General features: G+C 34.6%; 1 protein-coding gene across 2 annotated transcripts; it reads left to right on the plus strand.

Moving 5' to 3' along the window:
- The first annotated feature begins 28 nt into the window (after positions 1–28).
- Positions 29–9,755, plus strand: LOC117115403 (major facilitator superfamily domain-containing protein 1-like). 2 transcript variants are annotated; one of them, XM_033259175.1, is made up of 13 exons: positions 29–178; positions 3,315–3,418; positions 4,012–4,106; positions 4,272–4,327; positions 4,702–4,845; positions 6,013–6,098; positions 6,300–6,455; positions 6,947–7,080; positions 7,202–7,316; positions 7,945–8,082; positions 8,458–8,597; positions 8,783–8,882; positions 9,473–9,755. In XM_033259175.1, exons 1-13 carry the CDS (start codon positions 154–156, stop codon positions 9,611–9,613), a joined length of 1,434 nt encoding a protein of 477 aa, XP_033115066.1. In that variant the 5' UTR covers positions 29–153; the 3' UTR covers positions 9,614–9,755. The 2 variants fall into 2 exon arrangements, with proteins under 2 accessions (XP_033115066.1, XP_033115065.1); XM_033259174.1 differs by lacking the exon at positions 29–178 and adding an exon at positions 2,074–2,119.
- Positions 9,756–10,534: the final 779 nt, after the last annotated feature.

A 10,534-nucleotide genomic window follows, 5' to 3' on the forward strand; every position in this document is an offset into this window, starting at 1 on the left:
TTCTTGACCTCATTATAATGATAAACAAACAAAACAAAGATAAAGATATAAACAAGACGGAATTCAACAAGGCAACATTTGATGGTCAGGTGACTGAAGCAACTGATGGAGAAGTTGATGCGGGAGGCTAGAATTATAATACTTTAAATCAAGATGGCATGTTTAACTGCATCAAATGGTCAATATCGTTGATGTTCTTCCTTTTCAAACTTAATTTGATTTTTGAGGGCTAGGGCCTACCTACCTAGCCTAGCATGGCCTAGGCCTAGACCTACTCAATCTAGCCTAGCCCCGGAACTGAGTACATAACTGATGTCCGACGGACCGAGGAAGTACTTTGTTGTAGGCCTAGGCGTACAATACATATATACTGGCCTTGGTTAGGCATAGGCTAGGGAGGCCTATCCTAGACCTTTTACAGTAGTTAATCCAGGGTAGCCTACTAGCCTGGTACTTGCTTGATACTTGCTTGATGTTTTTGGGTCGGTTGGTAAGCTTTTAGTTAGCTTATGACACATCCAAAACTTCTTATTACACGATTCATTAACAGTAGACGTTTGGGGTTTCAGTGAATGAAAGTTCTTTAGCTCATAAAATTTAATGAAAATATGATGATTATAATTGTAACAATGTATACATAATTTCTCTAAAATGTACTTCCTGAAAAAAATACTTGTATAATTAATTACTTTATTCTTATTGTTATTAGTTTTTATTGTTATTTTCTATAAGTACAAAAATGAAAATTTACAATTTAGGTTAGCCCAGTGATCGTTAGTAAAGATTTAAATTCATTTAAACCAGTTGCCATTACAACTATAGATGGCAGACTGTTCCAAACATCAACCACTCTAGAACTAAATGTATATTTCTGGAGATCTAGTCTAGCCCTGTTTTTATATAGCTTAAACTTGTGCCCTCTAGTCTCACGAGAACTATCAGAAAATGAAAAAAAAACTTAAATTGTCGAGACCATTAATAATTCTAAAAACTTGAATCATCATATTTGCTCTGAGTCGTCTATATTCTAGAGTTGGTAAACCTAAATACTTCAACCTTTCAGTGTATGACAAACTTTTTAATTCAGGCTTAGTTGCTCTTCTTTGCACTCACTCAATTCTTTTAATTAATCCTATATTTTGAGGTGCCCAAACACAACAATTAAATTCCAAAATAGGACGAACTAAAGACTTGTATAATATTAAAAACATGTCCTTGTCATTATAAATGAATGTTTTTTTTATAAGACCTACCATTTTGTTAGCTTTAGAAACTGAAAAATTTATATGCTCATCAAATTTCAAATTACTATCAAAATGCACGCCAAGATCTTTTTCTAATAAAGGTACTACTAGGAATGATTGATAGTGTCGTGTTGACGAAGAGTGTGGCCTGTGTTGAGGGAGGAATAGCGGGAAAAAGAAGTATCCCCCTTCTTTCTTAACCTTATTCATTGTCTAAGCCCAGTCATACAAAATAAGGAATTCCAGTCAACCTGCCATCAATAACAACTCGCACTCTGTAACAATCGATCTGGTCCAGCAATATCGTGTTACTTAAACACGGGAGATGCCACCAAACAATAATACTACAACAAACAATTAGCTAGGATAAACATCATTTATTCTAGACCGACCTCTCGCAACAAGGCATCACTCTATCTATTTGTTTACTGCCTTCCTGTGTCATCACATGACATATCTTATGTCACTGTTACCCGCAATACAAAATAATAACAAATAGTAACTCGCATTACAACTCCCCTCCCGGACTGTACAAATTCACCCCATGCCCTACAAACTCCTCCTGAAACACTCGCCCCCCCCCCACCATATAAACTTTCCCAATCTCTTCCCCCTGACTGCATCGTCGCCCCTACAAACTTCCCCTATAAACCCCATCCCCTAACAAACTCCCCCACCAAACCAATGACTATCTAGTTTTGAAGCTAGAAAGTCACTGCCATAAATGTGGAAACATTAATACGGTAATGATCAATGTTTTTTTGTGTCTTCTTTTTTTTCCTTTTTTTTTTTTGTAGGTAAATTGCATAATTTGAAAGAAAAATTTATTAGGCTGCTGGAATAGATGGTTCTCATCAGCACTTCTCGAAAAATTGGTGAGGGATTTTTGTTTTCTGTCTTTCAACACAGTATGGGTCAAATCAAGGATCGCGTGTTTAAAATACGGATGCATGGCAGTCCGCATACACACTCTATGTTGCGACATACAGAATGGTTTGAGTGCATCACAATGAAGTGAGTCGGATTTTCAAGGAAATATAACAAAATTGAATCAAAAGAATCATCAGCTTTACTTTTTGACTATTTACCTCAGTTTTTTTTTTTTTCTAAAAGACACAAGGATTTTGACGAGTTTTTTGATGCGCGCCTAAAATTGTGAGCGGGTGGGTGATGAGAACCATGTATTGTATTTCCTGCAGCTTTGTGATAATAAAGATTGAATAAAATTTATTGTATCTGATATCGATTTGATGATTTTTTTTATAATAAATGTGTAAATAACATGAAAACATAAACAAATAATATTATAAATTTAATTTAATGAATTCCTTCCCTCTCTTGGGTTTAAACTCATACTTGACTCAATCAAAGTTAATTTGTGTTAAAAAACAAACAATTCTTTAAAAAAGTTAATTTGATGTTATACCTGTACACAAAAATGGTGTAGGTCGAGGCATGAAAAATAGTTTTTTCAAGGTGCAAATTTAAAAGGGGAACCCTTGCTAGGGACGTGTTGACTTGTTCCCAGAATAAGCAATAAATTTCATTAGAAAGAGGACTCAGGTTTGCTTTTCCTGAAATATTATTAAACCCGAGTTTAGAGTACAAACAACAGTTCCTAAGTATTTATTTTCAGTTAATTGTTCACTAGGTTTGTCATTCATAATTAATTGATTTACATTCCTTTTCCTAAAAACCAAATATTTCTTTTGTGTGTGTTTACTTTGAGATTGTTGATTTCAGTAAAGTAACTTTCTGCATCACAAGGTAGGAAGCTGGTAATGGCTATACCTTACTACCAAGGCCAAAAGGTTTGACCTAGGAATCCAACCGACCAGATTCAACCAATTACACGGTCTGATCGAGCAAAACAAATTTTTATTTTCTTAACTTGAGGAGACTGGAAATGTATACCATAAATATGCAAAGTACTGTAATGTTTCTTTATATCATTTTTTTAATTGAAATATATATGGTTTAATTTACCGTATATGTCAAATGTTGTTCAAAGTTATTGTTTAAGTGTGCAGACTATTTATTTCATACATTTTTTATTTTCCCATATTACAGGTTATTACCGCTTTGTGGTGCTATTTTTCAACTGTTTGTTGACTTTCGGAACATATTTTTGTTTTGATATGCCAAGTGTTCTTCAGGATACCTTTGAAGCAAAAGTGAGTGATCCATAATATCTTGATTGCTGGCTCTGTTCCTAATCATAAACTCATTGACTTAGAAGTTTGTGTTTTCAATCAATTTTCAATGAACTTCTGAGCCAGTAGGAAGCTATTACCCTCTTTTTAAAATGATTTGCTATATAAAGAAAAAGATTGTAGTGCTTTTTTGAAAGGGGTGGGGTGGTAGGGAACTACTACCCCACCCCCTAGATATTTGTAACCTTAGATATGGTGGAAGAGCCTGTAAAATGAAGCCTGCAGCGCATATTGAATGCAGGTTTTACCTAAATTACAAGGGAGCTTTTGATTGCATGAAGCGGGGCGTAGAACATAATGACATCACTAAGAAGTCATGTGCTCATACAAGAACAGTCCGTACTTGTCACTCGCATTCTTGGACGCAATTTGGCTAAATCAACGTTGTGCAGAGAATAAAGGATGGTCATGTATGAGTAAATCCGGTCTGGCGTTGCATTCTCAAAAGCTTCCTATTACATAGGATTGATACTACCTGTAACCAATTCTTATGTTTGTTCATAAATATAGTCAAGTTAAAGTTTTAACTCCATTATGCTGTGTTTATGTTTTAGGATGATTGTAACATTAATGATACAAGTGAGTGTACTGATGGCCTTGGGCTTAGATCCGACCAATATAACCTGTTGTATGCAGTTTATGCATGGACGTAAGTTTAACTTCTTAAAAAATAACCTTCAAACAATTAAAACATTAAAAACAAATAATATTTTTGCTCTATGGAACTATCAGTAAGGTGCATATGAAAAAATTTATTATAATTACTGACCTTGCTTATTGTAATTACTTAAACTCCATGTTTTAATTCTTCCAGAAATGCTCTGGTTGTCATAGCAGCAGGATTTTTGATTGACAAGCTAGGAAACCCTGGTGAGTAAAGCAGTACATGATACAAGCAGACCAAAACATAACTGCTGGTTTTGACTGGTTGATTATATTGGTTGATCAGCCCTTATAAATGGTGTTACGATAGTCACTTATGTATTAAGATAATTAGCATAAATAGTTTTGTATTAAGATGACAAAGTGAACAAACAATCCATCACCCCATATCTTCTGTATTTTCAATTGTTAATGCACATTATTATCAATAAAATGGTTGCCCATTAACATTTTGTCATGCACATTCACACATAAGCTCATTTGCAATACTAAAATGTTGTAACTATATACACAAAACCCATCGGCAGTTGATATATATAATATATACCTATAAAGTTTTACATTGGCTATTTTTTCTCCAGTTGGATTATTTTTATTCTCTGGACTGTGTCTTCTTGGCTCTTGTCTGTTTGCCATTGGCGCCATGCTGAAGGGAACAGCTGCAATGTTTCCTGTGATGTTACTGGGTCGTCTCCTCTTTGGTTCAGGAAATGGTTCTCTGACAAGTAAGTCTGCATATAATTATCGGTCATTTCACCTAAAGTTCTCTCCAAAAGAGTTTTGACATCCTGGTTTAAATCTGGTTTTTTTTTTAAATAAATTTCTGGTTTACAGTGACTAAAATCAAGAGTAAGAGGTCCGACTGCCAGGGTTTCTTTTAAAAGGGGATGCTATCTTGAAATTTACTACCACAAACTAGAGGGTGCTTTTAAAGAGTGTAAAAGTTGTATGTATCAAATGCATGCTCGAATTTCAAACTCTACTCGAATTCTAATAGGGTGCTCCTTACCTCGTAGTAGTACTTTTTTTTTGTATCACTGCATGCAAGCAAAACCAGGGCAGTCGAACCTCTTGTTATTTGCTAAAACACTCTACATTAAACACTGTAGCAGTAGTCCCTTCTTGGAACTTCTTCAGATAAATGACATTAGCATATTAACTAATGTCTATACCACCGATGGTGTACTGTAAATGTGCTCTGCGATGGACTGATACTCTTTACTAAAACACTCTACATTAAACACTGTAGCAGTAGTCCCTTCTTGGACCTTCTTCAGCTAAATGACATTAGCATATAAGCTAATGTCTACGCCACCGATGGTGTTGTACTGTAAATGTGCTCTGCAATGTTCCACAGACCTTTCACATGTTTTCCCCCTCCTGGACATGGGACTGATGTAGAAGTCATTGTAATTTTTTTTTTTTTTAATAGAACCATAATTTATATAGCGCCTTTCACAATCCACAGATTTTATAAGCGATTATACAAGGTGCTGGCATCATTATTTCCCTGGTCACTGGATACTGAGTTGGCAGATCCACACATTATGCAACTTTCTCTGCTCCCTGGGGAGTATCCCTGGTCATTGCTGCTTGAACGCGCACAACCCATATATTCAATGCCATAACATCTTACCCATTTATAATCCTGGGTGGAGAGAGGCAAACGTAAGTAAAGTGCCTTGTCCAAGGACACAAGCAATGCGACAAGCGTCGGTCTCGACCTCCCGATCTCACAATCCAACATCTTACACGCTGCACCACATGCACCATACATCATATGATCCTTCATCCCTGTTCATGGTGTTTATCTTCTGTTGTATCTGTTACAATTACTACTTCAAGATTCAAAGAAAGTGTTGATTTTACTAATTTGTGATATTTTTTGCCAGTTGTTCAGAATCGTATCACTGCTTTTTGGTTCCGAGATAAAGAACTTGCCTTTGCATTTGGAGTTACTTTAAGTTTTTCAAGAGCAGTAAGTTTTTTTTTAAATTATTATGGTAACAATCTTAAAGAAATAATTTGCTTATAATTTAAATTGGTTGTTTTTTCCAAATACGAAATGTTTTAATAAAATTATAAGGTTTCAATACAAAAAAATGCTTATGGCATATGAAATACTGTATTCTCGAAGATTATTGCTAAAATTTGAATTTCTTTTCTTTTCTTTATATAGGGCAGTGTGTTAAACTTCTTCCTAACTAAGAACTTTGCAAATAATTATGGCCTAGTATGGACATTGTGGGGAGGTACAATTCTTGTTGCCGTTGGTTTCCTCTCTGCAATTATTACCAGTATTCTTGATGTTTTGGGAATCAAACAGTTAGGTCAGGTAAGCAGTTATGTCAGGTAAGCAATAGGGTCAGGTAAGCAGTTACTTTAGTTAAGACAATTAACAGGGTAAGAAAACTTGAAGAAGTGAGAGAACAGGAAGATGTAGCTACTACCTTTATGTATATGATTATTCACAAATTTATTTATACATTCATTAATATAATATTTATATATTTATTTATTGTTTGCATATTATTTATTTGCATATTTATTTACATATTTACAAATGTATTTATAATTTAGTGATATGTATTTATATATTTGTATTTATTTGAATCCTTCATTTTTATATTTGTTCAGTTTGGTTGTAGAGTCACAGATTTAATGTTGGTCATTATTTATGTCTAGTGATGATATAATGGTTACATGTTTACATAATTGATTCATCATGTACACTAGTAAATTTGATTAATATATCTAGTAGACTAAAAGTTTAATGAATTATCCTTGTGTACTAAGAACATTTTTTCCCAACTTCTTTGTCTCTAGGAATTAATTGTCAAAGCAGAATCCAAGAAAGTACGTGTTAAGGACATTTTGCACTTTTCGTTCCAGTTTTGGTTGCTCGCCTTAACAATTATGTTCTTTTACAACGGTGTCTTTCCATTTGTTGCTGATGGAAGGTAATCAGTGAATCAATAAATCAATCAGTCAATCTCTGGAATGTATATTAGATCAACTTTCACAGTAAAAAAGGATGATAATAACAATGAGTTAAAAAAAACATCTTTCTTTCAATTGTAGTGAGTATATCCAACAAAAGTATAATTTCTCGGATGAATCCTTGACTCCATCATACTACACTGGAGCTACGTATGATGTTTCTCTCTGCCTCTCTCCCTTTCTTGGAATAGTAATTGTAAGTTCAAATAATTTTGTCATAAAATAGACCAATGTATATGGTCAATGAGTACTGGACATTCCTAATTTCTATATTTTTTATATAACTTTGTTAAATTTTGTGTACATATTATTTACAACCTTCCTCAGGCTTGTAGACAGTCGCTCCCCCTTTCCAATTGGACAAGCCTAGGATCTATCATTGGTTCCAGAAAATAATATTAATTTGCAAATCCATTTGTTTCTAATATTGTACTTTAAAAGCAAAATTTTATATATTTATAAAATGTCTTCCTTGACCCCCACACCCCCTCCCCAAGGGTTTATTCTGGTACCCTGACTGGAGACCCTAGGCTTCCTCTTGGTTCCAATACGTCTTTCAGGCTTGTTAGACCCTCTGTCAGGCAAATGTCCTACCAATGATAGTGGAACCACCAAATACAAATACGTTCCCCTCTCCACCACCCCTCTCCTCCACCCCTCTCCCACTTAAAAACCTTCTGGATCCATCCCTCATGATTAAAAAAGATATGATGATGATGATTATCATCATCATCATCATCATTATTAATGTTATTAAAGAGCTCTAGAACTCTTACTTGAAGAATCATCCAATATTGTTTACTAAAAGCTTGTGTTTTTTTCAGGATTTTATTGGCATGCGTGGTATTTTAGCATTGTGTTGTGGACTGCTTACCATTCCAGTGTTTGGAATCCTTGCTTTCACCCACATCAATGCTCTGGTCTGTACTCTTTGGCTTGGAGTTACCTATTCATTTGCAGCCGTAGGTGGACATTAATTTTTTTTTACTGTTCAAATACGATTCCTCTTGTGGTATAATTGTCAGGATTCAAAAATCAGTTGTTGACAATATATTTTGGTATAATGGCTGGGGCTGAGGTAAGAAAATTTGTGATTATGACACCTCTAGATGGCTGGAAATTGCACCCTCAGATTTAAAATTTAAATATAATTTTCTTTATATCTCCATTAAAAAAATATTTGAACAATTTAGGGAGTGCCCCAGCTGACTGCCCCCCCCCCCTTGAATCTGCCACTGTTGACAAATTTTAAGTAGATTTGGTTGAATTTTAATACCCATGTACAGTAAATGGTCATAATAATAGATTTAAATGTTTTGAAATTCTTCTCTTACCAGGCAAGTCTCTGGCCCTCTATACCTTTGGTTGTACCACCAGCAACTGTTGGCACGGCAATGGGTTTTACTACTTCAATACAGATGATTGGAATTGGTGTTTCAAACCTTATCGTTGGTGAAATATTAGGTGATAGTGATAAGTAAGGGCATGTTTTTTACATAATTACTTAAATCGTATAAAATGCCTGGTCTCCTGCACAGACAGGAACAGGGGCAAATCTCCTGTCTTCTGTATCCAATGACCAGGGAAAAAGCACCTTTTTAAAATCATACAAAAAATATGCACAATGAAAAATCTATTAAATATACATTGTTTTGTTGACAGCAACTTGGGGAGATGGAAGTGGGTGATGATATTCTTGTTAGGTAACACCATCTGTTGTGTTACAACAGCTGCTTTGCTGAACATTATTGACAGGAAAAGGGTAAGTTTATTAAACATTAAGTAGGCTTAGCTTATGCCATTTTAAGCTGATCCACTGCTAAATGTTCTAAATTGCTGCTGTTATTATCAGAGTATTATTATTGTTATTAAATTTGATTTCATCTTCATTAAAATTCGGTCTAAGAAAATTATAATGTAGCACAAGTACACAATGCTGTTTGAAAATGCTCATATTTGTAATCAAGCACATGCTTGACCACTTACCCCCTCCTCTATGGCAGCAAACTAGTTCCACAAAGTCAGTTTGGAGGTCCAAAGTGAATTTTTGATTTAACACAGAGGCCACAATGTGTAGGGGCTCATATAGTCTGTACAAAGACTAGTGACCTGAGGTCATTTACCCACTTTGCCTACCTGTGCACTAAGTGGTATTAAAAACTAAAAATGACCATTAAGTTTTCATTGCAATGGGGATTTAGTTCCACATATTCATTTTTCGCACCCCTCCTTCACCCAGTATGATGATGCACACTGACGCATATACCCTAGTGGGGTCCTTTGTCAGTAGGGTCCAGATTCAGCCTATGCACCTAAAGCACATCAACCATCTCAGTTCACTTTCTCTTACAGGGTGGAGTCTTAAATGAGAGCAGGAGAATGAAACAAATACGTCTGAAAGGTTGGATGGAAAAGTCAATCCAATCAATCGACTACAATGGTGAAACTGATCAATTAGTGCCTAACACGGTTATGCCAACTGCTGATTGCTAAAACATGGGCTACTATCAATATACAGAATATTCATGTCTCCTGTCTTTTTTGTTTTATGCACAAATATGTCTTTGGTTACCTCAAAACTTTTGTCTGGTTACAACCAAACTACTGTATATTTTTTTATGAATCATGGTGGATAGAGAAGTTGGAGGATGAGTCAAAGAAGAGAAAGAGTATGTGGTAACCTACAATTTTAATTTGGAGCCAACCTTCCCCCTCCCCTCCATTCCTGAACTACCCCAACATTTTTACTTATTACTCACATTTATAATACCTTTATTTTTTTAAAACAAATTTGCAACAGTAACTTGAAACCAGTTTTTGATACAAATATTTAGTTTGCTACATTTCTGAGTCAATGTTTCATCTCAGAGTCAACATTTTAAGGTTGAACATTAAAGGGTCATGCAAAATAATATAGAAACAGCAGTGCAATTTATCTATTAACTTGCCAGAAAAATATTGTTTCATTCTATTTTTAAGATAAAATATAACAACTTGTGTACAGTATATCAAAATAAGCAGTTCATATATTTAATTAAATTTTAATTTTTTTTTTAATTTAAAGCTTTAAGCTCCTTATATTATACAGAAGCAGCAATTATCCTATATGTGTGGTCTCACCATGAAATGAGATATTCACCAAAACAGGCCAAAGTCAAAGTAATGTTGATTTTAATGTTTTTGAATAACTTGATACTTATATTTTATGATTATGATGTACAGGTTAGTTTATCTTTGAGGCCGATTTTCTCAAAATGTGGCTCTTATACACCTAAACTTTAAATGCTCACATCTCTGGATTTACTTATAATAGGGAAGCCATTTAAAGACCAAATGAAAGCTGATGATGTGATCTACCCAAATATAATATAAACTCAATTTTTGAATTTCTAACCATGAGACTCATTTTGTGGC

This window comes from Anneissia japonica, unplaced genomic scaffold (genome assembly GCF_011630105.1).
Source record: "Anneissia japonica isolate Jap-2015-1 unplaced genomic scaffold, ASM1163010v1 scaffold287704_len1198815_cov201, whole genome shotgun sequence".
Classification (NCBI taxonomy): Eukaryota; Metazoa; Echinodermata; class Crinoidea; order Comatulida; family Comatulidae; genus Anneissia; species Anneissia japonica.

Excerpts from the sequence above, each read along its gene's own strand:
- LOC117115403 (XM_033259174.1), top strand. The coding sequence starts at position 2,089 with ATGGTTCTCATCAGCACTTCTCGAAAAATTG. Across the intron at positions 4,846-6,012 it reads AGGAAATGGTTCTCTGACAA|TTGTTCAGAATCGTATCACT; the intron begins GTAAGTCTGCAT and ends ATTTTTTGCCAG. Across the intron at positions 8,883-9,472 it reads ACATTATTGACAGGAAAAGG|GGTGGAGTCTTAAATGAGAG; the intron begins GTAAGTTTATTA and ends TTTCTCTTACAG.